A 27671-nucleotide genomic window follows, 5' to 3' on the forward strand; every position below is an offset into this window, starting at 1 on the left:
TCTGAGTGCCAAATGCACTTCCCTTCTCCATTAAGGTCTCAAATAGGTTTCAAAATCCAGATGGCAGGATGCAAGTCCCCTGGACTAGGATTTAATCTCCACAATACGAGAGGAAACGAATCACTGCTGAAGGGTGGGAACGGCCCCGAGAGCTTCTCTGCAGCAAGCAGCACGCCTCCCTCTGCCCCCTGCTTTCTCACCGATCTGGCAACCTGAGGTTACACTTCAGTGCACAGAGAAATCCAGGATCGAGCGTTTCAGGAGCCAATAACCTTCTCCACGTGCCAAAGGCAGTGTCCTCACATGTGCATGGATACAAGCACAGCACAAGGAGCAGCGAGGGAAAAAGGAAACTTCTTCATGACTTTACCCCTAAGCAGCTGCAGAGGACACTGGAAGCTTCGTTTCCATCAGTCCCCCGGTGTGCCAAGAGATAATTAACAGAAGCCACTCCGAGCTTCAGCCTGTGTATCACGAGGAGGGCTGGCATTTACCTCAGGACTGAGCTCAGAAAATTAAGACGAGCATGTGCAACCTGCAGCGGCAGGGAGCCCTGCTGAGTGGGCTGTGAACACGCAGGACATCGAATGGAAGCATCAGCGCCCCTCTGCTCTGCTCAAACACCCAGGAACGCGCCAGGACCAAGCAGGATCAATGCTACGCTGAAAGCCAAAGAATATTATTCATGAACAGGAGCTGAGACACCGTAACGTGGCTCAAGGGGTGAGTGCAGCCACTGCACGCCTCGAGGGAAGAGCTCCCCTAACGCCCCCAGCAGCAGCACTGCTGGAAGCCCGAGCCCGACCCTACAGCTTGCACACCGCTGGCTTTTTAGCAGCTGCCCACGAACTCCGTGGGGTTTCAGCAAGCAGCACCAGTCGCTACTGCAGAGCCCTCCTGTCACTAACGAAGGTAGGTTTGTTTGTCGGTCCCAAACCAAAATTAGCACAATTTGGGTAAAATCGCCCTAGTGTGCAGCGCTGTCGGTTGCTACAGAAGAACCTCAGATGCTGAGGAAGACAGGAGTTGGGGTGCTGCAGGCAGATTTAGGTGGAATAGGACTAAGGCCCATTCTGAACCTATTGAATAAAAACTGTTCCTACCCCAGGAGCTATTTCCAGTTAGGAAGGCATAACCTCAGTCACTCGATGGTACTGTGGTAACAGCATCAATTCATGCCACATTGGAACACTTTCTTGGCACAATTTATTTTTCCGACCCAAACAAATAAGCCATTAGCAAGTCATTAACAATATTCTACCCTAAATTGTCAGTTTAACAGCCCTGTAAAAACATTTTTTTTTTTTAGTTTAAAAACAAAAAAGTGTGCATGCTATTGATATTAAAACTGCAGTTACTCTTTCCGGAGTACCAGCTGTTTTGTTGCAAAGCATTTCCAACATCCTAACCTGTACAGAAAAGACAAAAACTCAATCGAAGGCAGTAGATGGCTGTGTTAGGTACCACTCGCGGCTCGGTGACAGCGGACTGTTTGGATTTCTTGTACACTTCCAGATACGATATATTCAAGCCCTTTTGAAAGTTTGGTTCAGACCGATCAGCACAGAGCAAGGAAGTATTGTACATTCGTCTCTAAGTTGAAGTGAACTGAACTGGTGTAATTTAGGCTCGATTCCAGACGCTCCATTTCAAGCTACTTCTTGAATAATGCCTCTCAGCTTTTTCTTATGCATGGTTTTTCATGTTAGCAATCACTGGCACTGCTTTTGGCCTGGCTACTCCACACCGATGAAAGCAGGGAGAACAAGAACAGGAACAGAATAGGATCTTAAAATGAACAGCTTCTTGCCAAACCAGCAAGGATACCATTCCCCCTCGTCCCAGGCTCCATGGATATTTCTATCAGATTTTCATATGTTAAGCACTTCTTGGGAAGAGAGAAAAACTCTGGAACAGTGAGTATTTATTAGAATATTTTTTTTGTTAAATAAAGAAGGAAAAAAAAAAAAAAAGAGTACTGCAGATTTAATTTCACATCTTGGCTATGCTCTGACAAAGGAGAAGTTACTGAATCCAGCAACTACTTCTTGTCCCAAGCCAGGGATTAATTAATGCCCCTCCCAAAACTTGTACCTGTCCCAACCCACCCCCCAGCCCCAACCCTTCCCATTTTATTTCTCAACTAGACAACACTGTTGGCAAATCAAGACAGCATGAAACTTACATCAATAAAAACAGAACAAAACAAAAGTGAAGTGTGCCAATGCATCAGGGGAACTATCCTATTGAACGGTGTATCTCCAGCTAGCACTTCTGCTCGGGAGTCAGCTGTACCTTTCACGGAGGGAGAGTTTAAACATTCTGAGCACGCTCCACGGTGCAACTGCAAGTGCTGCAGAACCACAGGACGAGAGACCGAACACCTGAATTTTTCCCCCCAGGACTCCTTTTTCAGGAATACACATGGTTATCCAGCCAAGGGTTCGTGCAGTAACACTCAGTGAGTACAATCCGATGCTTTAGCACAAGTTACAATATCCAGTTCAGCACGGTATAAGGCATGTGGACAAGAAGAGACATCAGCAGAACGCAGCAGGATCAGCAGAACAGCATTGGTGATCGACGCTCCAGTTTGTCAGACTTTGAGCCCGCTCCGAATCCCTGATTCCTACCACAGACAATTAAATTCATTTTCTGTCGTAGCGTTTCTGAGGCTATGTATTTTTGGCCGAGTGTTAAAAGCCCAACTCCTTTTGTTTCACTCTGATGTAAAAAGCAGAAACATTGGCGGAAGCTGTAGGAGAAGCAACTGAGCAGCAGGGATGTCTGCAGGTGATCAAAACTCTGCCCTCAACTTCAAGTGTCACTGCACTAAATCGGGGGATACTGAATGAAGAGTAAACTGGCCCAGCCAATAGCACTGTCACAGAACATGTATTTAAAAAAAAAAAAAGAAAAAAAAAACAGAACAAAAGGCAAACAGATTAATTATGAACCTTTCTTTTCAGAAGCAGACCAGGATTAAAAAAATTCCCGCAAAATTAAAACGTTAGATTCTCCACCTAAAAAAAAGTTTATACATATGCGCTGAAAGTGACCACCACACAGGTCTGAACAGCACCTTACAGTACAGACTAAGACTTAAAGAGCTGATCTCACATTTGAAGTCTTTTAATTAAAAAAAAAAAGTGGCTATGGCTGGGATGACACGAACGGGACACTTCAGAACACAAGGCAGAGGCAAAATTGGCAGCCTCGCTCACCAGGCCATGGAAGCGGTGTAACGGGAAAGGGGCACTTCATGCACAAAATGTATTTTACAAAATACATATCCAAAAAGCAAAAAAGCCAACAAAAAAAATCCCACCTTGCACTAAATTGCAGCACTCTTAACACTTGCTCTGCCACAGACTGCTGCCCATGCCTTGTTTGATAGAGGAGGCATGTGAAAAAGGGGAGGGGGGAGGGAAATCCATGTTTCAGTCTGGTTTTCAAAATTGCTCTCCTAGGGACGTCTTCAGTCATCTGATGTCAGACACAGAGCTCTCAGAGTACGTCGTGGTCATGACTGGAGTGCCATTGTTTGCCAAACAACCTTGCCTCAAGGTTTCAAAATACGAGGCCTGCACCGGTTTATGATACTGCAGAACTTTTATGGCATCTTCTATCTTAAACCATTCCCTTTTCCTTCCTGCGGGTAGAAAGAAAAATCAGTAGATGCAACAAAACTGTTATCTCCTCTACGCTGATCAGCTTTCGATCATCATCACACGCGCTAGTGCTGCAAGAATCGTTTCAGCCCGTAACAAAGCAGCAGTTCAAAAGGCACCGGGAAATTCTCTGTGTTCTGTGATCTCGAGGGCCGCCCACTCCAAACACCGCATCAAAGGCTCCTTTATCCCCGTGACAGGTATCTGTTTGGAGCAGTACATCCCCTACCCCATCACACTGGTATTGCATTTCCTAATTTATAAAAAAACCTCTTTTTCCCCACTTCTGCCATTCCTGTTCAAGCCAGATGCTCGTTTCAGGACAACCCATGACAACATGCACCAAGGACCACCCAATTTCCAACACTTTCCACGTGGCTTCACTCTCAGTGGGCAGCGCTCATTTCTTACTCTGTCAGTAAAACCATTTCTGAACTCAGCCCGAGGAAAGTGAAGCTACAGGTGCTGCAGTGCTACTGGCAAACTCTGCGTGGAACAACAGGTTCGTTTCCATTTAGGAATCCGATTTAAATGCGAAGATTTCTAAAAGAGAACTGGGAATGATTGATCCACACTGCCCACATGCATTTTCTTCTGGCTTTAGGAAGGATGCTCTTCATGCTCTTTGACTAGGATCTTACAGTGCAAGAATTAAACCCAAAGCTGCTGTAGAGGCAGCTGTACAGCTGCAATGACTTCTCCTGGGCCACAGACTGAAGGCAGCAATTTGACCCCAACTTTTTCCCCAAGCAAGCAGAGGACACGGTACTGCAGCTTTTCTCGACCACTCTCCCAAGGACTGCAGCTCCCAGGGGGACGCCGCGCTGGCGTTTCGTCTGCATTGAACCCGTTGATGCCAGCAATCACGAGGGACTTACCAATATTGACAGAGTCCTCCCAGTCTTCCAATACTTCTGTGACAATAAGTACGTAAACATATGTCCTGTGTTTCCTGTCCCGATTCTGGAAGGCAAAGTGGACAGGGTAACGACAAGGCTACCGAAAGAGAAAAGGTGATGGCACATGGGGCACAGCGACTACAGGTTGTGCTGCCTACGGCAGCTCTGATGCTGCCACGCCTGAAGAGAGGTTTCTCTCACAGTGTAATTAGTTCTTAGCTACTAAAAATGGTGCGTTTTAAAGGACTGGTCTGAAAATATTAATAGCATTGCAGCCAGAAAGTCTAGCTCCTCATCTGCAAGACAGTATTTGGTGGATGGGAATGGTTACAGCTCAGTTCCTCAGCTGGAGAAAAAAAAAAAAAAGCACAGGGAATATTTTAATCTGTTTTACACAACTGAAATAATGAGATAATCGCTGTGAAGAGCGCTCAAGGTGCCTGGTGCCCCTTGAGGATGCACCTGACCAGCACTCACTGCGCTCCTAACAGCAGCGCACACCCCTCTCCAAATTGCAGAGGCCAGTTTGGTAGCTGCCTACTGCAGGTGCTGAAAAACTGAGGGCCACTGATCCCCCCGTGATAGGTGGCTTTTTTTTGGCAGCAAGGAAGGTATGAAGGCACTGGAAATATTCACTGGTGCACTGGATTGCTATTAGTAACTCCAAATGAAACTGCAGATGATCAATGCCACTGAAAAGCTCAGTTTTTATTTAAGCAAGGAGTTTGAATTTTTTCTCCAAACCAGTTATCTGGCTTCCTTCACAACGAGCTGGGCAGTGCCTTTTCCTCCAAGAGGATTTTATACATTAAAACTTTACAACCCCAACCACGTCTGAAACTTACCTCAAAAATTCCCACTAATCTTCCTAACGTCCCTTTCACTCCAGCCTATGGAGAGTTCAAAGAGAAAAGAAAGGCTTTAGCGACAGCTCAGGACAGATTTCCTCATTTGTTGTGCAGGAGCAGTTCCTTCAGGACAGGAAGCAAACACTGTAATTCAGTTAGTCTGAGAACAACATGGTCACAGGAGAAACGACAAATGTATCGTGAGCTCTAACCATGCAGGCATTCACAGCACTTCTTCTCTTTTTTTGTATTTGAACCATTTTGGATTCGGTCTGGAGGAAAAAAAAAGTGTGGTTTTTTTCTTCTTACAAGTTACTAACATAACCTGAACGGCCACCACGATCTCCTCTAAGGTTAGCCTAAGCGTGGATAAAATTTGCTCTGGTGTTTAGCAGTTCTACCTATGCAAAATTGCAGCTTAAGAAAATGCCTTCAAAGCACGTATAAGACATCCCCCTTCACTACCAAAGCAACACGACAGCTTCGAGGATTTTCGGGGCATCCTCCATCCGCATGAGCAAACAGAAGCAAACATAAAACACTTGCAAAGCGGTAACGAGAGCTCCCTCACAGCAACATGACGCATTTTGATACACCACAAAACTCAGTTACCCATCGAAGGAAGGCTTCTGAATCAATGCAGAGACAAATCAAGAAGAGATCTAAGCAGCAGGCACGAATGCAAAATGCCAGCCCACTCTCCTGCCCCCAGACCCCTCCTTTTTTTCCAATAATTTACATTCCCTTCTTCATACGGCTGTAAATGGTTGGAGCTCGAGTGCTCCAGAGAAGATGACACTTTGCTCCATGACTTACTTGGTCTGAAGCAACGCACACAACCTGGCACACAACCCAGCCACGTCTGGAAGGTAAATTCACTGCCATCTTCGGCAGCTGGAACACATCCTGAGCAGCTCAGGAAAAACAGTGCTCCTGCAGCCTGGGTATCCAGACCTGAGCACGTCAGGCTTTTTATTTTCTTTAAAAAAGTTATTTGGGTGAGGGGAGCTACACACTTGATACAAATTCTCTGTCCTAAGCGGCCAAGATACTGCTTTCTGCTTGTTCAGCTACTAAGCAGCTGCTGTACAGTCACATGCTTTCAGGAAGGGAGACCTTTCATTAATTAAAGGCTACGTAGGCTCCTGTTAAATGAGCACGGCTAGCAGAACCACGCTGCCGGAGCGCACATCGCTCTTGCTTCTAACAATAGCTGGTGGCAGGGCCACACCGAGAGAGGAAAGGGCTTTGGGGCTCCCACTGCTACCGGCACCCACAGAACCCAACTCCACCCTGCAAGGCGCTGCCTGACCTCTGCTTCTAGGAAGCAGCTTCTCAGCCGAACCTTTTCTGTTGTTTTTGGATGCAAAATGCGTCGTCTCGCCGGTACTTCTGACGTCCTGCTCAGCCCATAGGTGGGCCACTGCCTATTAACCACCGGGCTATTTCTGGAGTCAAAGAGCAATTCCGTGAAGGTCACTGCACGCGTGTGCGCGCACCAGGGGCAGATAACTGGTTCTGACCTTTGCAGGCGAGCGATTTTACCTCATCTGCAGAGCTGCCGCTGCTAACCTGGAGTTCACTCTCTTGCAGGAGTGAACTGGACAGCAAATGCTGCAAAAGAATTTCATTCAAAGAACAGAACTCCTTAAGCAATCTGAAATGCTGGCTTTTTTTTTTTTTAAAAAAAAAAGATAAGCAGTCCTATCAGTTAGCTGGCAATAACACAGAGGAAAGCAAGGCTTCCACCTTCTCAACACGCATACATCAATATATTAAAAAGTGAAGTGTAATCAGCTATTTTAGGTAAATAACGATCTTAAGCCAGTTTTCTCTACTCGTTCCTGAAGGTTATTGATTAACACTGATTCATATTAATGAATTTCCGCTCTCGTTCCTCACCTGCAGAGGCACTGAACCAAAAGCCAGCGATGTTGGGATGGTTTAGCAAACTCTCCTACCTGACTAGAGACAAATTTATCTCCAGGCAACTACCCAGCCTGGAAACGAAGCAGGAATACTGCACGACCAGCATCCCAAGCAGCTTATTCCTAGCTCTAAAAGCATGCTTGAACGAATACAGGCAGGAGGAGCCCTGCCTGGTGTTCTGGTTAAGCCAAGAGGTGAGCAAAATAATGCTGTCTGCAAACCAAGATCCTCCTTCTCCATTCTGCCCCGCTGTATTCACCCAAAAAGGCAGGAACAGTGATTCCAAGACAAACGTGCTGAAGGAAAAATCACACTGAATTATTATTATGACTCAAAGAAGTGCCCAAGTTTCCTTCAGATATGAATTTAAAACACGCAGTAGCAGGCGGCAACGTAAATGGATCGATTCCAACGAACTTCAGTTTGGCCATGACAGAAGTGAGAAACACCAAAGCCTTTAGGGCTGGAAAGCACATCAACCATGAAATCCTCTAGTCCAGCGGCTCTAGAACCCAAATTTACTGGTACCATGAGTTTTAAAAACTTAGAGGACACATCCAACCCGGGCTGAGTTACACCAGCTCCTGATACAGCACTTAACCCGCACACCACAAGCCCAAATCCCTACAGTCATGGCTTTGTTTAAGGGCACAAGAGAACACGAAGCAGAACTCGGTCTCCCACTAGTTTCTAACAAAGTTGCCTAAGATACCAGAGTTAAATATTTGTGGCTGTTCTCACCAAAGCAAGCCAGATAACGACCAGCACAACTGCTCTTGGAGCACGCTGCCTTGTCACTTCTCTAGGGGCCACCCCTCAGCACCTTCCCTGGCTGCAGGACAAGGAGCATTTTCTTGGAAAGCTGAATGTGCAGTCACAGGCTCATCCAGGACTGGAGCTGGATCTAAGTCTTAATTTGCACCAGATGACGCTGGAATTTCTCCTCGGTAGTAAACGCATCGGGAATCCTCTGCCCTGACAGGCCTGGCAGAAGCAGCACAATTTATTTGGGCTCTCGTTCCCCCACCAAGCACTGGAAGTAGCGCACATGGAGCCCGTGCTGCCATCCTCAGGATCCACACACGTCCTCAGAGGGGCAGGAAAGCACCAGCAGCTGTTCCACCTGGAGGTGTGAAAATACAGTGAATAAACCGAGCGACAGCATCCCCAGGAAGAGGCACGCTCCTAAAAGGAGACGGAGCTCACGAAGCCAGCTTCACATCCCCAGCTCCGAGCACATGGAGGACCCGAATCAGCTTCCAGTCCTAATGTAGCCCCAACTGCAAGGAGAGGCAGGCTTAGCAAGAGCGTGCGAGTGTCAGCAACACCCAGCTGCCCCAAACAGCGCCCAACTTCAAACCCCTGCCGCACGCCCCGAGGGGAGGGCTGGGCGTTCAGGACAAGGAACAAAAATCTAGAGGAAATGAAGCTTTACTAGTTCTGCTGCTCGTGGAACAACTTGTTTTAATAAAGAAAAATTACTGAAGACATCCAAGAACAGCAGGTTCAGGTTTCAAAGCTGAAAATAAGTTCGGGTCAGATGCAAAAAGCAGCCTGCAGCAACACCATCTGTTCCTAGGGACAGCTTTTATTTCCTTCCATCTGAGCTAAGGAAAATGTGGGTTGGAATTTCAGCTATTTTACTTTGCTCTATTAGGCTCAAAGCCTGCATCTACTATAGATTACTGCTGGGCCAGAGGACTGTGGTAAAACACCCAAATCTTTGCTCTAGCACTTGCAGCACTGAAGGCAGTAAATCACAGCCAGGACTGCTAGCTTAGACAAGTCCCAAAGACACCAATTACAGCAACTAGGCAAAATTTCTTCCTTGTGCCTCAGAGAGGGTTATACCTCCCCACCTAACCCTTTCCTGCAATACGACCAAAACACTCACATTTATGAGGCATCCTAACAGACCGAAGAGCTCCCAAACATTGCACTCATTTTTCTGAGGTCCGAGCACACAAGGCAGCAGGCAGTAGTGAACTCGGTCTGTTTGCACTGAACATTCCTCAATCTAGGAAGAGTTTAAAGCAATCACCTCAGTCATTCATTCATTCATGGTCCCTGACGTGGGATTTCCAAGAAAAATAAAGATATGGGGCTTCCTATCTTTCCTTCTTCCCTAGCACTGAAAGATGTCATTATTCATACCCTACATCACACCCAAAACACATGAAACAGAACAGATTATTTATAAAACACATTTAAGAGGAAAACTACTGTCTAGCGACCAGATCAAAGTGCTGGCATGAGGGCCTAGTTCTGATACCGGCATCAATTGCCTGTTTGATCACAGATGAGGCACAACTTATCTGGCTTCTGGTTCCCATGAAGAAAGCATGACTAACACGCTCATAGCTTTATAGAACTTGACATTTGCTAAGTATTTAAAGGTCAGGATGTGAAAGATGCTAGAAGTGCAAAATTAAATGCCTTTGGGTTTAACAGATGAATGTGGAGGCTTTCTTCAAAGTCGCTCCGTAATAAGTTTAATTTAAGGCATCTATTTCTAAAACACGTTCCTCACCAGTTGCTCACACCCATAAAAAAAACCCTTACTCCCAACATGAAATTAATTTTGGGGAGAGAATGCAACAGCAAAAAAATCCAAGAATGAAGACAACTATACTACATTGGTACTATTGTTTTAAAAGGCCACATCATTTTCCTAGAAGGGGAACCTTACAACATACCTGGCGTTCGCAGCCTTCTAAGACTGACTACTTAATTTTTCAACAATTTGTCAGAAATAAGCAGTTTTACCCTGAAACACTGCTCTCATTCAGAGCCAGCCTGCTTGTCTACTGCTGCTTTGCCTAGAAAGAATGTTCAAGACCTCCGTCACTTCGCATTTCATGCAGACAATGGTGAGCGTGACAAGTGTTGGTACCTGTCTGCTTTAATACATCTGCTGGCACAGCTTACTGTAGATAAGGACTGCCTCAAACTAGGACAAGGACTAACCAGCTGGGACAAAGGGATCGCAGGTTTTACTCAGAATTAACGTTTTATTTTCAGCACAGCAATGTCAAAATTCTGAAAAGCAAGGAGGGAAAAAGTCAGATTCCTCTAAGTGCCGATCGCTGCAGCAATCACACGTACAGGCTCAAACACACACATGGTGGAATTAAGAGTGAATGCAGAAGTTAAAATTCTTAGTTTGGGGGAAGCGTGCTTTAAAAAAGAAAATGCATACCATGCAGAAAGAATGAATTGAGAAAAGCCAGCCTATTGTCATCTTCAAAGACCACAAGCAACTGAAAGGGTAATGAGTCCTTCCAGCTCCTCCAACTGGCTCTTATTAAAATGGAAAAGGCATACCAAAGGCAGCGAAAGAAAGCCTGCAAACTTCTGCCATAGCTTTGGTCAGCACAAGAGCCACCTTCTTTCAGGATAAAAGTTCCTGTGTGTTCACAGGCACAGGGGACACGGGATTTTCTCTCTTCCAACACAAGCAGCAGAACCCATCTGCTCAGCTAAGCTGGGGCCTCCTCGTGACCGCCAGACGTACCTGGCCCAGGAGAGGAGCTCAGAGCTCAAACCTACAGGGAAAGCAGCCTCAGCTGCAACCACCCCGAAAAAGCCTATGTTCACGTGAAAGGATGAACAGGGATTAACAGCCTAACTCACACCAGCGAGCTCCAGCTAGCACGCACACCAGTTGCCCAGCAAGCAGCCTCCTAAAACCGCCGCCCTGCCAAATCGATAGCACGAGCTGGGAAACTGGGTGCACAAGTCCCTTCCAGCAGCACAGCTGCAGCAGAGCAAACATTCCCCTCCTGCACGCACATTCCCCAGCAACATTTTACAGTAAACAGCTCGCCGAGCCGAAGGCGGTTGATGCACATTCTAATTCGGTGGACGCAGCACGAGCGGAGTCCTGGAACACAAACACATTTGAGGAAGGTTGTGCACAAATAAAAGCTGGCCCCTGTTTTCCACCTGTGTCAGCTAGCCTAATCATCATCAGCTGCAGGAGAGCTCGGGTAATTTTATACACGACAGGCTGCTCGTCTGCAGGCCACTTGTTGGAAGGCTGTTATTTATTATAGGTTTGGATGGCCGTGTTTCAGCCTCCCACCCTGCACTCACATCAAACAGGGCTCGGTGCCGCGAGGTGAGGGGCTCTGGGCGTCCTGCTGCCTTGGGAGCTGCTCACTGCTGGTCGAGCGGCATTGGAGCAGAGAGGCACTTCGCTGGGAATGACTCAACCCTGCCAGGCTGCCACAGTTTGAATTACATTCTCATTCGGCACCAGTCCACGTGAGCGAGGGAACACCAGCTGAGTGAGAGGGGATTATCTCAGCCAGCCCAAACCAGTTTCTTCGCTGCAGATTGAGCCCGTGCCAAGGCTTCCTTTCAGCCACTGAGCTGTCATGGAAAGAGAGCAACTCTTCCAAGCTCTGCGCTGCCTGAGAAAGGGAGGGTCGATACAGATTTATTTTAGGGATGTGAAAGGCGAAGCCACGCATCTCCTGAATGAACCTTGGACTTCTGCAGCAAATAATTTAATTATTAACAACGATTAGGCTGTAATAAATTAAATATCGTAATTAAAACACTTCTGTTGTTCTGGTTAAACTCACTTTGGCTTGATTACTGAGTTACTAAAAAAGCCAGCGCTGTACTACAAGCTGGAAACACAATTTGCAAGCAGCAATCCACAGGACCAGAGACCTAAAAAAAGAAAGTCGCTGTGCTGCTTCATAGCTTTCTGATAAACTGCTGGATTATAAAAAGCATCCCAAGAGAAACACGCAGCTCAGGAGCTGCCACATTAAGGCCAAATATCAAACATTGTTAGAAAGCAACAGGTATGGCCAAGTACTTTGCGGGGGGAACTTGACAGACAAGACAAATAGAGCAGCTACTGGGGAAGCTTCCTTCCAACTCCCATCAATTTGCCCTTTATTTCTGTTCTACAGCACAAAGATTTATAACCCTCTTGAAAGCATTTTAATCCTTCCTTATGTAACTAGGAACCTACTTGGTCATCCATACATAACCAGTTAATCGTTTCTGAATCCATGTATCCCTCCAACTCGGTAATATTCAGTTCTAAAGACCAATTCTATGTCCAGTGTAATCAACTACCATTCACTGACTTGAAAATCCTTTACAGAAAATGTTCTTCCAGCTTTACAAGAAGCACACACCTTCTCCATACAGCTCAACGTGTGCTGCTATTTGACCCCATTTCTGAAACAGCTCCAATTCAAAAACAAAACCATGAACACATCCGAAATTGTTGCTTTTGGTAACTTTTGCGATCAATTTCTGGTATTCATAGAAAACTCAAAATATACAGTAAACCAAAACTTATTGACATTCCTATGACACTTGAGGTGTCTTCAGTGGCTCATAAGGGCTTGTTTCTACTTTATACCTAATTATTAGCTCCACAAAAGCAAAGCTTTTTTTCTTAAGTTCTTTTAGGAAAGCATACCTCACAGAAAGGTAACAAAACAGAGAACATCATTGTATGTATCAAAGTTTAGAGCTTCATTTTACCCATTATCAGTTAAAAGTTTCAGGTGAGAAGTCAATGCCAAACGAGAGCCTTAATTACATTCCTGTGTTGTCTGTATTTAGGACTCCCTCCCACGTACAACATTGAGGGTTTCCCTCCCACGTACAATGTGGGTGTCACCAGTGACCCTATATTTCTCTCCACCTCGTGAAAACAAGCTGGAGTGCTGAGAACCCTCCCAGAGCCCCATTCAATACCGAGCAGTGAAGCTCCAGGAGCCCCTGCTCTCCTCAGGTCCTTACCTCTTCACAGACCTCTCGCACCGCGGCCACGTTGGGCTCCTCCTCGGGCTCCATGCCGCCCCCAGGGACAATCCATCGGTCCGGATGACGACTGCTGCTCACCAGCAGCACCTGCGGAGAGCAGAGCACAGCTGATGGATGAACTCACAGCAACGCTCCTTCTCAGAGCCCAGCCGCAGGAGGAGAGGTGTCTTTGAGCCTCTCACACCTCCAACCCAACGCCAGTCCTTGGAAATGCTCCGCTCTTCCCAAGGCGATTTCTTTACCCCCTTGCAGGCAGCTGTGCAGGCTGCGTGCTCAATGCCAACGAGGCACTCCAGCACTCCGAATTATTTCAACCATTACCTTCTCGTCGCTCTCGAGCACTGAAGAATAAATTAAGCCTCTGCATACCAAACCAACAGTTTGCTATGTGAGACAGCACCACAATACGCACGCTGTAAGAGCCTGCTGCCGTACCCAGTCACTGCATGGCCTGACAGCTGGGGATACGTGCCGTGCAGTACGAGACTGCCCAGGAGCTGCTCAGCACCTCCACCCTCTGCACAAGTTCCTTGATTTACCTTTATCAGGACCTTTGGCCTCGCTTACCTCTGCGGTGACATTAATGATATGCACCAGGCAGGTACCTGCCCACTAAAAACCTGACAGGGAATTGTTTTAGGAAGGGTTTCAACCTCCCCGCCTGCCCCTTCCTTTGTAGCAGGCACCGAGGAGCTCAGTCAGCTCTGGGGCCAGCACTTGGTTACTTGGGCTTTGGATGAGGTTGTCCAAGGGGGTGTTTAAGCAAAATACAAGTTTAAATAAAACCACCTAAAAGCCCTGCCAAAGGGCTGCAGAGGTGGACGGGCTGTTTTTTCATCAGGAAAACGATTCAACCGCATTCAACCATTTTCACAGCAGTCATCTTTCATAAGCATTCTTTGTGGGATATTTCTTGAAACACTTTATCCCAATGTAATTCTGCTCCATACGGTTCTCTTTTTGTCTTATTAAACTTCCTTGCTGTCCTTTGGAAACACAAAGCTAGCTAACAAGCTCAACTGGATGAAGCTTTTCCCAAAGAATCCCGAGGCACTGTGCTTATTAAACTTACTTGCAATACATCCGTGAGCAGAGATGGAAACTAAAAACAAAACTAATACTGTTTTTCAGCTCTCTAAACAAAGCTTGTTCATTAGAGTCATCATGCTATACTTCATCATTTCACGGGCACAAAGCTCCGAGCCAAAGGAACTTGCTCCAGAAACTTTCCAACATACCAGTCCAATTAGGTTACAGGCCAGCTGTAACAGTTTCAATCAGACATTTCAAAGTTAAACTGCGCAAGGCACTAAAGTCCCAGGCTTTACTGTGTAAATGTTGATTTACCAGTAGCATAGGAAAAGATTTGCACTAATTATCAAGAAGAAATCTACCTACAGAATTCAGAATTACACGTCTGAGGTAGAAACAAGCTTGAGATTTCAGTTTTGCAGGACTTTTCTCCTCTGGAAACTCTCAGCTGCCAGCTGACCACCCCACAAAGCCATTTCATTTTTGGGGCCCAGGGCTGAGGGTGGCCAACAGGCTGGGGCAGGGCTGAGGAGAACCAGGATCAGCTGCAGGCTCCAGACAGCGGCTCTCCAACCAGGAGCAGCAAAGCTAAAGGCAGAAATTGAAGAGGGGTCACAACAAACGTTTGGCAACTGCTGGGCTAACCTTTCCTACGCCTGGAACTAAACTGGGGGCTCTCAGGTGTCAGAACGTCCCTAATCAGCAGCCTTCTGGGGATCCTACTAATTATAATGCCTCAAAGCCTCCTCTTCGGTCAGAACCCACACCTCCACCCTGCAAGACGTGAAGCAGCATCATTTATTAAGTAATCCCCTTCCGATCCCCGAGCACTACCCCACCCGTCTCTTGGATTAGGGCAGTCAGAACGCAGACCAAAATGAGTTAAGCCCAAGGGGCTACCTCCATCCTGCAGCTTCCTAATGGAGCTGCCTAACCACTGCCCCTGCCCTGCTCATCATGCAGGCCGTGTGATGTGATGAACAGCACCTACGCTGTATGAACACCCCGTGGCGTTGGCCTTCCCCAGGGGAATGCAGAATTCCTTTTCCCCAGACGCCCAGTGCACACCGACCATCACCAGCCTACGCAGGCAGCGTGCCCTCACTCATCCTCAGCGATTTTGGGGCTCCGAGGAGCCCAGCAGCAACCACCTCTGCTTTGTCAGCTGTGGGGACACAGGGCTTGGACTCGGTGACCCCTGTGGGTCCCTTCCAACTTGGATATTCTGCGATTCCACGGCCCCTGCAGGCTCAGCACGCAGGGCGTGCAGTTGGCTTGTGCCACCTTCCCCCGGTGTCTGCTTCCATCACATTGCAGTGCTTTTTTGACTTCACCCTGACTCATCACCAGCACCATGCACGGAAGAGCTCGGGCTGAAATTCCTAACTCCAGGTCAGGAGGTGATTCCGGGGACAAAGTTAAAAGTCACAGACATTTCAAGCAGACCCTTTCCTGTTCGGTAAGGAAGACTCACGGTTGCAGTTTCTGGTTTCAGTGCGGAGTCCCAGCTCAAAGGAAAAGGAAAAGAAAAAAAAGCAGAGCTGCAGAAGCAGCTCCCTGCACACCAGCAGAGCACAGGTCACGGCGTTGAACTCCTGCCACCTTCCACTTGTGAGAAAAAGTATCTGCTGAGGGAACGGCTCTACAAAGACTTCTAAAGGAAAGGCTGCTGGATTGTTCAGGCTGAGACAATGCTTCACCAACACACCAGTAGGAACTTTGAGGTGTAAACAACAGTTTTAGGCAACGTAAATTAACTTCAGCTGGTCTGGCAGTTGAGCATTTTCTAAATAGAATTAGCATGAACAACCCTCGCTGGGAAGGAAAAACCTGTCATTCTCACACTTTTATGTAATCAGACTATTTCCTGTTTAATAAAAAGGAAATCCCATCAAGAGAGAGCAGGAAACATGCCCTACAAGGTCATTCTTTTCAAACGGCTTTAAACAGGATATTGCTCCCAATGAGCTCCCCCAAGACAAAGGGAGCTGGTTCACCAGGAGGGTGAGACATTGTCGTACTCCGAGCCCCCACATCTAAAAACGTCCCGAGTCCCAGGACCTGCAACGCATTCAAAGGCGCCCAGTAAAAAGGTCACTTGAACCGTGGCTTTGGGTCGTAAGATCTTACAAACAGCCCCAAACCCAGGAACACGAGAGCTGCTGAAAGCCATTCGTGTGTGGGAGGCCCAGCCTGAACGTTGCCTCCAAGATAAGAAATCCTCAGCAGAGACCTTCTGCCCTGATAGCTGGGGGGAACACCACACACCTGGCCAGGAGGAGACACCAGCGGAGCAGGGGCTGCTCTCTTGCAGGAGAGCGATGCGGGTTTGTGTTCCTGCCATAAAAATTCTCTAATTTTTCTCTAATTTCCACCAAAAAGACAAGCTGGAGAATGGCAGCTACCCCTTCACTTTACAACAAGGCACTACAAGAACGTTGTTCAAGTGCTCAGTTAGACGGAGCCTACTCCAACACAGTTCTACAAGATAAAACCAACAACTTTTAAAGGGTATCTGCTGCTACCTCACATCCCCGGTACCTCCATTTTTGCTGGTGAATTTCGTTATTACATAAAATCATTCACCTGTCTACAGAGCAACAAAGAGATTTTAATCAAAACCGTCATAAAAAAAGAGAGAATGTTACTCATCTCTGACATCTGCTTAAAAGCAGGGAGGAAAACACCAGATTTCTCAGAACTGGAACTGCACAAGTTTAATCTGTAAGGTGCAGCCGAGTCATCTGCGCCCCTCACCTCGGGCAACGCAACCCCCGTCCTGCCCAGCAGCTTCCAACACCGGAGCTGCAGCAGTGTGAAGCTGCAGTAACGTGAAGCTGCCCCTTTTTGGAGTCCTGCATTCACGTCCACTTCTCCCTCACCCTACAGAAGACACCAAGGGTCCCCTCACTGCTCAAGGAAGACCTGGAGAGCTACCCACTGGCACCTTTGAGAGGATACAGCCTAGACTTTTGGTTTCATTCAAGCCAAAACAAAGGCAGGTTTACATTTCTGTTTTAGTCTTGTCTTTACGATGGGGGCTGAGGCTCTTGGCTCTGAGATCTCGGGGGCAGGTTTTGGAGCCCAGTCTTGGTGGGAAAGCATTTGCAGGTATCACATCGCCCAGCCAAGTTCTGTTTTCCAGGATTTGAAAGACACTGATGTCATTTCAAAGTAGGGAAATGAGCAACACAAGCCTCCTTGGCAAGGCGCACGGCAGCCCAGAAGTAGCTCTCAGACACAATCAATGAAATAAGAGAGAGGTTAGAAAAATAAACAGAGTTTGAAGCCTACAGCAGGGGCTCCTGATCTGTAGCCCTAACGGCAACAACCTCCAAAGCAGGGGGCACTCAGAGAACCAAAACCCACCGTGGGCTTTCCCCGGGAGGAGGCAGGGGAGCAGCCGAGGCACCTAAAGCTGCCGGATCCCCGTGCAGAGCCCAAAGAGCCATGGGAAAGGGGAAACGAGACTGACACTGGGATAAACCCATGAGCCCCCGGCACACAATGCTGACCTTACCACAACCTAACCACGGACAGCTTCTTTTCTCCACATCACGTTGTCTTCCAGAAGGAATGGAAAGCAAAAGCCGGGCAACCAAGGCGAGGCAGAGGATTCCCTCTTGCAAACAGCACAGGGACGGAGGGAGTCCCGGCTCCTTCCCTGCGATGCTCGATTTAAACAACAGCAACCTCCCATCAATAAAACAACAGTGGCGACATTGTAGGCAACCCGATTCCTAGAAAGAGGCTGCACAGAAGCACTGCGGCAAAGACTGAAAGAGCTGCGACGTTATTAGAAGCTGGCCTCCAGTGTTATTAGCAAATGAGCCGTCTTCCCTCCCGTCCTCCAGGAAAGGAGGCTCCCAGCTGATGGCAGCCCAGGACCCTCAGCCTGGCAGCCCTGCCCGGTACGAGGCAGCAGACAAGATGTTAAAGATGTGCTCTGTGGACCAGCACCGTTCTGCTGCCAGAAAACAACGTATAGCTCCCGGCTCCCCAAACTGCCTCTGCGTCTCCTTTCCTGTTTCCCCCAGTGTTCAAGCCGTGCCCCAAGCACAAAGCCCCTGACGTTTCAGACTCACATCACGCCTTAGTGTTCCCTATCGGGGCACCAGGCTCGTGCCACACTCCAGTGGGACTGGCGGGGAAGGAGGCTGACTTCAGTGGCTCTCACCTGTACAATCTGCCTCTGTCTGAAAGCTTCCATGTAACAGGAGGCTCCGCATGCCGCAGTTCGGAGCTCTGCTAGCGACGCTCCGAGTCGTCCTCTGCCCAGCCAGGATGCTGCAGCTGGTACAGCTCTGTGTGTGTCCAGCGTAACATCCACCTCTGATGCGTTACCCCAAGCTAGGGAGTGCTCTCACAATCCCCAGGTGGATTTACTGCAGTTAATGCTCATGTATCTGGCAGAGCCAGGGGCTGACTGCATCAAACCACCTTGAAATGCTACGAATGCCAGGCTGACAAACCGAGCACATGAGGAAGAGGAGAAGGAGAAAGAGGAGGAGGAGAGAGGCACCCAAAGCCATGCAAAGCCCCCTGCCTCCCATTTAGCTGGCAGAAACACAGCCCTGCTCACGCTACCACAAACCCCGCGTTTTGCCAAGCTCCTGGCAGCTCAAACGAGTGTGCCGAGGAGCGCCAGGTTTGCGGGACGGCTTCTCCCACCCTCTTGCTATTCAGGGCACGTCACGAAGCCAGCACATTGCCCTGTGGCACCAAGCACACAGCAGGCAGCAGGTTGTAGCCAGCTTTAAACACGGTGATGTTTCCAGCCAGCACAAGCAGGACTGAAATACCTCAAACTGCAGAAAAATCCCGTCCTGACCCTAACGGGAAAAGCACGTTCCTGCAGGAGCTCTGCTGGTCCTCAGCAGTACACATTTTCTTAGGCAAGGGTTATTTTTCCACAGGCACCCACACCTTGCTCCGTGGCAGGATGAGATTTGACTTACAATGCTGTACCAGGAAAACAGAGGCAGCAAATTAATGACAGAAAGCTCAAGGAGGAAATTGTTCACACTACAGATCTTGACAAAAGGAAAGCCCGAGCCTAGAAAAAGGAGGCAGAGGTGAACTGGAAGAGGTTCAGGTCATTTCAAGTGCTTGGATCATACCTACAGAGTTATAACCAAGATGAAAAATAAAGAAAATCCCACTGGTTTTTAGGCTACCCCTTAGAATAACAATAATAAATCACCCTGCGCTGCTATGCCGGCCTCAAAATGCCACGGGTCACATTGCTGTTACTACACATCGCTTGTAACTGTAGAGTGCCCGCTAACTCCTACCGAAGCAAGACAACCCAGAGTCCTTTCCCTGCATCCCAGTTACACCACACAGCTCCTCTGCGATGCGTGCAGGGGGACGAGGGGCGGGCAGCAGCCGAAACGCCTGCACGGCGCCGCTCGCCTCGGCAGCGCGGGGCTGATAAGGCGGCACTCCCAGCCACAGCCCCCCGATAACCTCCTGGTGCAGCTGACACCCCTCTGGTCACCACGCAGCTCTTGCACAACTCTTCCAGGCAGACTTCTCCCAGAGGAATGCTAGCTTTTACACTGTCTTTTTTCTTTTTTTTTCCTAAGGAAAATGAAGGGAGTTGGTATTTTTGCACAGACCGAATGGCTGCGTGTCAGCAGCTGCCTGTGTGTACGCTGCCTGGTTTGTTTAACAAGCCCTATTCATAAAACACAGCACAGAAAATACCTACAGCCACAAAAACTCTCAAGAAGCTTTTCAAATATAAGTAATTAATTCTACATAGAGCATAATTACGTTATTTACACAAGAAAAAGTAACTGCCCAAGTGGATCAGAGTAAAAATAACATGAACCGTCTGAATTATCTTTTCTTTTTTTTTTTTTTAAAAAAAAAGCCTACCCAGTAGGTAATTGTATCCCCCTGAATTTTACACGTTAACGTGAAATTTCTGAGAACAAAGAGTCAGTGTGCACCGGGTACTGCCCAGCAGAGAGCTGCAGACACAGCCCCTGACACACGCATGCACCGCGTGGGAAAGAACCGTGAGCAGCCTGTGCAGTCACCCAGTGGGAGTGAAAAAGAGCTACAGGTTAACGAAACCGACTCCTGCTTCCCTGTTATGGGGTGTTATACACAGCACCTGAACGCTGATGTTTATTATTTATAAGGTAGACCTGTGAGTTTCCTCTTTTTGTCCTATCCCAATTGTTCCGGGAGACCCCACCGCAGAGGCACGCAGCCCAGCATTAGGATGAGCCTCCTGATTAAAAAAAAAAAAAACACAACAAAACACAGCGTAATGATAAAACCCAAGCACGTGATTTATTTTCTTTTTGCTGAAGGGCAAGAGGTTCCCCTGTACCCCACAACCATCCAGCCTGGGAGAGACGAAGCCTTCGGGAGCAGCCCCAGCCGCTCGTACCTGGCTCTGCAGCCGGGGCAGCGTGATGAACCCGGCCCAGGACTGATCCTGAGCATAACAGAGCAGTGGTGGCACACAGGAATGGGGAGAGAAAGGCAGGGGCAAGCTGTAGCCTCTGGTCAGACAATAAGAGGCTCGGAGACAAAAGGGATTTCAGGGAACTGGCAGGAGAAGAGACAAGTGCCACCAGAGCCGCTGCTCCTGGGTCCTTCTCAGCAAACACGAGGGTTGAGGGGACCCTCTCCATGTTTGCCCCTTTCCTTCAGTTGCAACAGAACGAAGACTGACTCAGTTCTCCAGTTTCACAACAGCTTACAGAGCTTCCAGTAAGATAAGTGAAAATTTAACAACTTTCATCCTTTTGTACTTTGGCAAAGTACAAGAGAGCACGGAGCTGCTCGTCAGACTGCTCGTGGAGGCTTCCCTGGTGAAAAGCCAGAAACCCCTTTTTAGATGAAAGCTCGGTTTTGCAGAAGTTTAAACTCTTGGCCTCGGAGAAAACCAGCTACCAACAGAGCAGAGAGGGGCAGGAGAAGCACAAACAAGAGAACTATTTCTAAACTGGCCTATATCCTACTGGGGATGTGGTAATGTGTTAGCAACAGACAGGGAGACCTTTATTTGGTTTCAACCACAAACCTTTTGTGTAGCTGAAGGGAAGGTAAAGAGTCAAGCTGAGCCATTGGAACGGGGACTCCGAGACTGTACTGCACTGGCACTCGATGATCATATGATGCTGAGCTCCCTTTACTTCCAGGCAGCAAAGTACTCCAAGTGGCTGCAGCTAAGAATATTTTTATATCGAAGCAAACGCACCAAGGATGGCAGAGGAGCACCGCGTGGTCACCACCACAGCCTGCCACTAAGGCTGGAGAAGTGCCGTGCCACACCAGCTGGGTTTAAAGCTGACCCAGGAGAAGCAAAAAGAAAGAAAGGTTCGTCTGCATGCCAAGTACTTCCCCCAGCCAGGGTCGGTGTGGGGCTGCAAACCAGATCTTTTGGTGTGGCACACGTGGAAAACCGCGGAGCCAGAGCACTGACCAGCCGGCGTGTGAAAGTGCAGAGTTCTCATCTTAAATTAGACTCCATTCACGACTGAAAAAAAGGACGACCAGCCCTGGGTGCTATTCTTCTCAAAGCATTTCCTCCAGAAGTCTTTGAAAAATGCCAGTTGTTAACAAGAGGCTTGTCCTTTCAGCAGATACAATGCAGGCATGCTGCAACCTGTAGCTCCACCAGCGCAGGACCTCAAGCCAAGCAGCTCCTTTCAGCTCTGCTCAAACGTAACCCAGAGATGCTGCCGCTAAGCAGGCTTCCATCTGCCTCGTAATAGTACGGCATTAGGAAATTTGCTGGAACCCTTCCTCATTGAAACAGCTGGTCTGCACAGAAAGATGCTTGTATTATTTAAAAATAACACCCTCAGAGCAGGACTGGGAGGCGCTGACCTCACAAGCAATAAAAGGTGATTTCAGAGGGAACGGAGGCCTTGGGAGCTCCTGAGCTGCACGCTCCCCTTCTCTGCTCTCCCAGAAGCAGCAGATACGCAGGGAGGTTTCCCCATCTGAACAGCTGAAAGTCCTGGGGCTCTGCTGCCGCCAGCTTCTCTCAAGCTGCTCACACCTTTCAGTCAATCCTGGTGATTCCCTGTCCTGCCCAGAGACCCCTCTGCCGTGCCTCACTGCTCACCAAACACCACAGATACGGATTTTCCATCCAGCCCAATTAAGAATTTTTTGTTTTGTTTTGTTTTACCCCATTTGAGCTTCATTCTTAAATTCTCCCTTTGCTGCTTTTTAAAGCCCTGTGTAACAAAGGCAGCTTTTCACCCAACGTTTGGTCTTCCAGAAATGTTCCAGAGCTGCTTTCATGTCCAGAAGTGGAAGCTTCCCAACCCAGCACAGAGAAAACATGCATCCTCAAGCAGCGTGCGGAAAAAATAAATCACTTAACTAAAAAAGAAGCAAGGAATTTTTATGCTAAGCCTCTTTTTTTCGCAAATATAATGCCTAACGAAAGCCGTGCTGTTCTAACAACCTCCATTTATTGCCAAGACTTTACAGAAAATTAAGCCTGTGAACTGAAGAGCCAAGGGGTAAACACCTAAAAACAAGCAGTCTCCTCTGTAAGCGTAAACAGAATTTCTCTAATTTCTTCTTGTTCATTGACAAGACTGTTGAATTCAGGAACTAATTAGGGGATCAAAAAATAAAAGTGAAAAACTTTTTTTTTTGTTTTAAATTCATAGTGGGGAGGGAAGGAGAAAAGCAAGAGATAAGAGCTACCGTTTCTTAAGCTCTTAAAAGCAGCAGTAACCAGAAGCAGCCCAGCCTACAAGCAAATCACACTTCAGCACTCCAAGTTTGAATTATTTATCAAAAGGCCTTGGGCCTTTATTTATTTATTTAAAATCCGTTTAAGAGATCTTTAACTAACATATTTTGGTTCTGTTTTTTTTTCCCCCTGCCTGGAGAAACCCTTCAGATGGATCTCAATTTCCATTTAAATAGAAGCAATCAATACTGAATAACACCACTAGCACCAAAGTATTATTTTCCAAGAGAAAATGAAAAACAAGAAATCTTTCTGAGCAAAAGCATACTTTCAGAGTTGAAGTATGTAATTGAACGTGGACTGATGACACATTTCCAGTTATTGAAAAAGCACAAGCAGCAATGAGATCAGAGCAGCACGCTTATCGCAAATTAATTGAACTTTAAATAAACACCAGCAAATGGGAACTACACCAAAAATAATTAGGAAAAAATGATAAAATCAAGGTTTCTTCCCTGCTGATTTAAATTATCGATACAAGCATGATTCACGTGGCTCCTGGCCTACGATGAAGTGCAGATCTGCACAAGGAGCCACCCTGGTACCTATTGGGTTGGTACTAGCTTTCCTAAATGAATTTCTTGAACAATTCCACTTCGCAACCAGCGATGGAAGCAGGCACAGAGCCGAGAGCGCCCGACGCACCTTCAGCCCTTCGTTAAATACACAGACACCATAAATAAAACAAAAGCAGCGCTGAACGACCGCGTGATGTCCTCGGGAGGCCAACTCCAGCTCCAACTAAGGACACCCCGCACAGCACCGCTCACGAGGCACTCAGTGCTCCTTCGTGTCACCGCAGGGAGCAGCAGCTACCTGAGCTCACCGACACGCTCACGGGAAGGGCCAAACACCCGGGGTGGCCAAACCTAAAGCTGGAGAACGGCGCTCGGGGAGAGCCCACGCTGCCCTGGTGCATGGGAAGTTTTCCAGGGCTGTGTTTGCAGCCTCCATAACAGACCTGTGGAAATGACATGATCAGGGAGACAGCCAGCTCCTGACTTCTGCTGCTGCAACTGGAAAGGGATTTTTCTGCCCTAGGTCCTACAAACTAAAGACTGAGGTGGCATCAGCTTAAACAAGACTCGGAATCCACTAAACGCTGTTGCCAGCCACAACTTTGACACAAAGACAGCCTTAAAAATCTCAACCTTAAACAAACAGCAGCTTAAACTACACTGCAAGAAACTGTCCCAAGTCAGCGTGCCTCTGAACGAGTTCGCTTGCACTTCTTCACCCAGCTCAGGTCAGCATTGTGAAACTTGCCCATTAACAAACCTTCGTGTTGCCAGCCTCACAGCAGCCCCAGACATGCAGCAGCCCCCAGCCCCGAAGCAAGCTGCAGTCCGTGGCACTCTGCAGATCGAGGAGATGTAGAAGAGAGACCAGCGGCGAGGCAGCAGCCGATTGCATCAGGTAGCTGTTAACATTACATTTGTATTCTTAACCAGAGCGTAATCAAACATGGCCAAACACCTAATCCTTGAGAGGAATTGCCACATTTGCCTCACAAATTGTGTAAAGTTGCATCAGAAAACTCAGATGCCTTCAACCACGCGTGCTGATAAGCCCCGGTATCATTACACAATGCGATTACATTCTTCTTTAGAGTCAGTTCAAAGTACCACAAATTCCCTGAAAGTCAGGGGAAGGACCAGCTACGACGCAAGCTGCACCAAAACACGCCGGATATATTTATTTATTTCAGATCATTTCGAGGTGAAGTGTTGACACTTCACCATGACAGCACAGCTACAAAGGTTCTGCTCAGCCTCCTTCGCCACGTTAACTAATAACTGAACGCTATGCTAATTTACTTTCCTCCAGTGAACCGTCTGCATTCCCGTCTGATTTCCTGTAGCTACAAATAGGATAATCAGGAGAACAAAGCCTTCAGTCCTGCCACTCAGGAGGCAGTAAATGAAACGAGGTACGCCTGACTCCGTAAGAAGCAAAAAAAAGACCTGCAGCCTAGTTTGTCCCCAGCACTGCGAGCCCGTCAAAACCGTGTTAAAAAAGAATTGTGCAAAACGCAGATCTGAGCAAAGTTCCTCTTGGTAAGTTCGCAGACAATAGGAGCACTTAGCAACACTGCCGCTCGCAAACTAACCAGTTTACCTTTAATTCCCACTTCCTCCCAAGCCTCTCTGGACAGCAACTTCTGGCACTCCATCAGTCCCCTTTTATCCCAGTTTCTTTTTATAAAGCCAAGGTCAGGTTTCCTCTCCTATCTCATGTGATGTGCTGGACTGAAGTTCTGCCAGCGTGGTTGGTCCAGTCAACTGCCAAACCCCATCCCGTGCCACAACACTCCTTACCAGGCTGTTCCACCACCCCGAGGCGTGCAGGCTCTCGTTCTGAGCAGCTTTCTTGTGTTTAGTAACGCAGAGAGGGGGCGTGCAGCCCCCCAACTTTCCCACCGGTGTGCAAACACCTCCAACAGATCCCTGCTGCTGCTCCGCAGGGGATGGCAGGGGAATATTCTGCTCCAGGCTGCTCCGAGGCATCCAGCTGCACCTCACGGGCAGCCCCATCCCCAGCCGTGGGCATGCACAGCCCCTACCCCTCTCCCTCTGCCCCCTTTGCCCCTTCTCCCCCCCTACCCATCCCTTTTTTCCCTCTAACCCTGCCCCCACACCCCTGCCTGCTCCACCCTTACCCCTCTTCCCCCCACCCCTTTACCCCTGCCCCTCCTCGCCCCCATACCCCTGCCCCCTCTACCTCCCCCCCTACCCTCTCCCCCTGCCCTGTCCCTTCTCCCTAAGCCGCCCCCATGCCCCCAGACCCCCCTTTGGCCCTGCCCAGCCCCCCCGGGCCCTGCCCGCCGCCCCCCCCTCACCTCCTCCTCGCTCTCGCTGCGGAAGCACAGGCAGGCCGCCCGCTTCTTGTAGCCGTCCCCGTCGTAGGTGCGCGTCTGGTTGGACTTGAGCTTCATCATCCTCCGCTCCGGGGGCTGGAGGGGGGCGGCCGGGGGCGCGGCGAGGCCCTGAAGGGGCCGGGAAGGAGCCGCCGGGGCTCCCGTGAGGGGCGGGCGGGGAAGGCCGGGGTTTGGGGGGGGGGGGGGGGGGGGGGGGGACGAGTACGGCCAGGGACCCGCCTCCCCGCGAAGTCTCTCGCTCTCGCTGTCTCTTTCTCCCGCGGGCCGGGAGCCGGCCGCTACTCGCTGCCGCCTTTCGGCCGCCTCATCCCTCCCGTCGCTTGCAGCCGCCCCGCCAAAGCCGCCGCCAACGCTCCGGCCACCGCCGCCGCCTCCGACGACGACCGCGACGCCATCTTGGGGCACGCTACGCAAACGGCGCAAAGCCGCCGGGCGGGGGAGGCGGGAGGCGGCGGCCGCCCCCTGGCGCTTCGCCGCGCGGCCGCTACGCAGACGGCGCAGCTCGGCTTCCAGAATCGCTTCTCCCCCCCCTCCCCTCCGCAGGCACCGCCACCACGCCTCCGCCTCGCCACCGGCCCTTTACGCCAGCGGCGCGGCGCGGCCCTTCGAGAATAAGGCGGCGGCTCCTAAACCCTATGGGGAAGCCCGGGCGGTTACGCAAAAAGCGGAGGCAAGGAGCCGGCCCCCGGCGCACATGGCTCCGCTTTGACAGCGGCCCTACGCAAAGCGCGCAGACGCCGGGTGGTGAATAGCAGATTTACGCAAGGGCGGCTTACGCCAGCGGCGGAGCGCGGGCGGGGGGCCGCGAACAAAGGGCAGGGCCGGGGGGGGGGGGGCGGTAAAAACCCACCGGGGGGGGCCGGGAGGAGACCCCTGGGGCTGGGGGGGGCTGCACAGCCCCGGCTCCCCGGGCGGCAGCTCAGGCCCTGGGGAGCCCTATAGGGGCTCCTTGGGGGGGCCGGGAGGGAGGGGAGTGCTTTGGGGTGCCCCCAGGTCGGGGGGCTGCTCCCAGCAAAAAGAGAGGGGTTTGGGGCTTTGGAGTGCTGTGATTTGGGGGTTTTCTTGGGTAAAAGAGGGCAGGCAGCACCCCACTGAGGCAGGGTCTGAGACCCCCGACCACTGAGATGCTCCGAGGGTGAGGCCGGGAGCTGTTTGCCCCCTGCTCCAGTCACAGAGCTCCAGCTGGATAAAGCAGGGCAGGAGGTGGGGAAGATACCACAAAAGGCAATATTTCTGTTGGGGCACAGCCTTTAGGCTAATGCTCTTCACCCCAGAACAAAATTACACGCATTCACATGGATCTTCCCTTCAAAGGCTCTTTTTAAAAAATGAATAAAACATCCAGCTCTCTGTACCCATTGCTGCCTGCTCAAGTATTCCAAGTGACTTGAATTAGTTGCTTAATTTCACAGAAAGCTGGGCGTTTTGCTGGGCACACCGCTTCCCAAATTGCAGCACCACTGTAAATGCACAGGAGCACACATCAACATTACCATGACACAAAGTCAGAGCTTGGAAAAGCCCCGGTGGACCTGGACAACCTAGAAGCTCATGGGCATCACTGGAAAGCTGAAGAAGGAGCTCCTTTAATGTGCATTTGCATGAAGAATTCATCTCATGAAGTGCATCCTGCCTAAATCCAGTCATCTTGTAGCTAAATCACAGCCTACAAACTTCAGCAGTTAATTACAACAAAGACTCGAAGCACCTCGTCTCCCCGTACAGTTCCAACCTCCTCAGAGCTCCCATTAAAAGGCGAATTCCATGCCCACCATTTCCCTCACCCCCCAGATTAGGGCTGTGATCAATCCCTTTCCCAGCGGGCTGTCTCACACCTCTGTGACATTAAAGCTGCCCTACACCACCCGGTCGGTG

General features: G+C 49.2%; 1 protein-coding gene and 1 long non-coding RNA gene across 3 annotated transcripts; both read right to left on the reverse strand.

Moving 5' to 3' along the window:
* Positions 1-1189: 1189 nt before the first annotated feature.
* NUDT3 (nudix hydrolase 3) lies at positions 1190-26225 on the reverse strand. 2 transcript variants are annotated; one of them, XM_068660372.1, is made up of 5 exons: positions 25758-26225; positions 13123-13233; positions 5416-5460; positions 4550-4634; positions 1190-3652 (listed from the first exon to the last, which is right to left on the reverse strand). In XM_068660372.1, the coding sequence occupies exons 1-5, from the start codon at positions 25854-25856 to the stop codon at positions 3483-3485; spliced, it is 510 nt and encodes a 169-aa protein (XP_068516473.1). In that variant the 5' UTR covers positions 25857-26225; the 3' UTR covers positions 1190-3482. The 2 variants fall into 2 exon arrangements, with proteins under 2 accessions (XP_068516473.1, XP_068516472.1); XM_068660371.1 differs by lacking the exon at positions 25758-26225 and adding an exon at positions 25237-25440.
* LOC137844203 (uncharacterized) lies at positions 7106-11436 on the reverse strand. Its single transcript, XR_011089846.1, has 2 exons — positions 8043-11436; positions 7106-7868 (listed from the first exon to the last, which is right to left on the reverse strand). It is a non-coding gene; the product is annotated as an uncharacterized lncRNA (long non-coding RNA).
* Positions 26226-27671: the final 1446 nt, after the last annotated feature.

This window comes from Anas acuta, chromosome 24, assembly GCF_963932015.1.
Source record: "Anas acuta chromosome 24, bAnaAcu1.1, whole genome shotgun sequence".
Lineage (NCBI taxonomy): Eukaryota > Metazoa > Chordata > Aves > Anseriformes > Anatidae > Anas > Anas acuta.

Bases quoted from the DNA above. Each gene is read 5' to 3' on its own strand.
- NUDT3 (XM_068660371.1), bottom strand. From the start codon at position 25,425: ATGCCTCGGAGCAGCCTGGAGCAGAATATTCCCCTGCCATCCCCTGCG. The intron at 5,461-13,122 runs GTAAGGACCTGA...AACTCTCCATAG, and splicing joins TGCGAGAGGTCTGTGAAGAG to GCTGGAGTGAAAGGGACGTT. The intron at 4,635-5,415 runs GTAAGTTTCAGA...TTTGCCTTCCAG, and splicing joins GATTAGTGGGAATTTTTGAG to AATCGGGACAGGAAACACAG.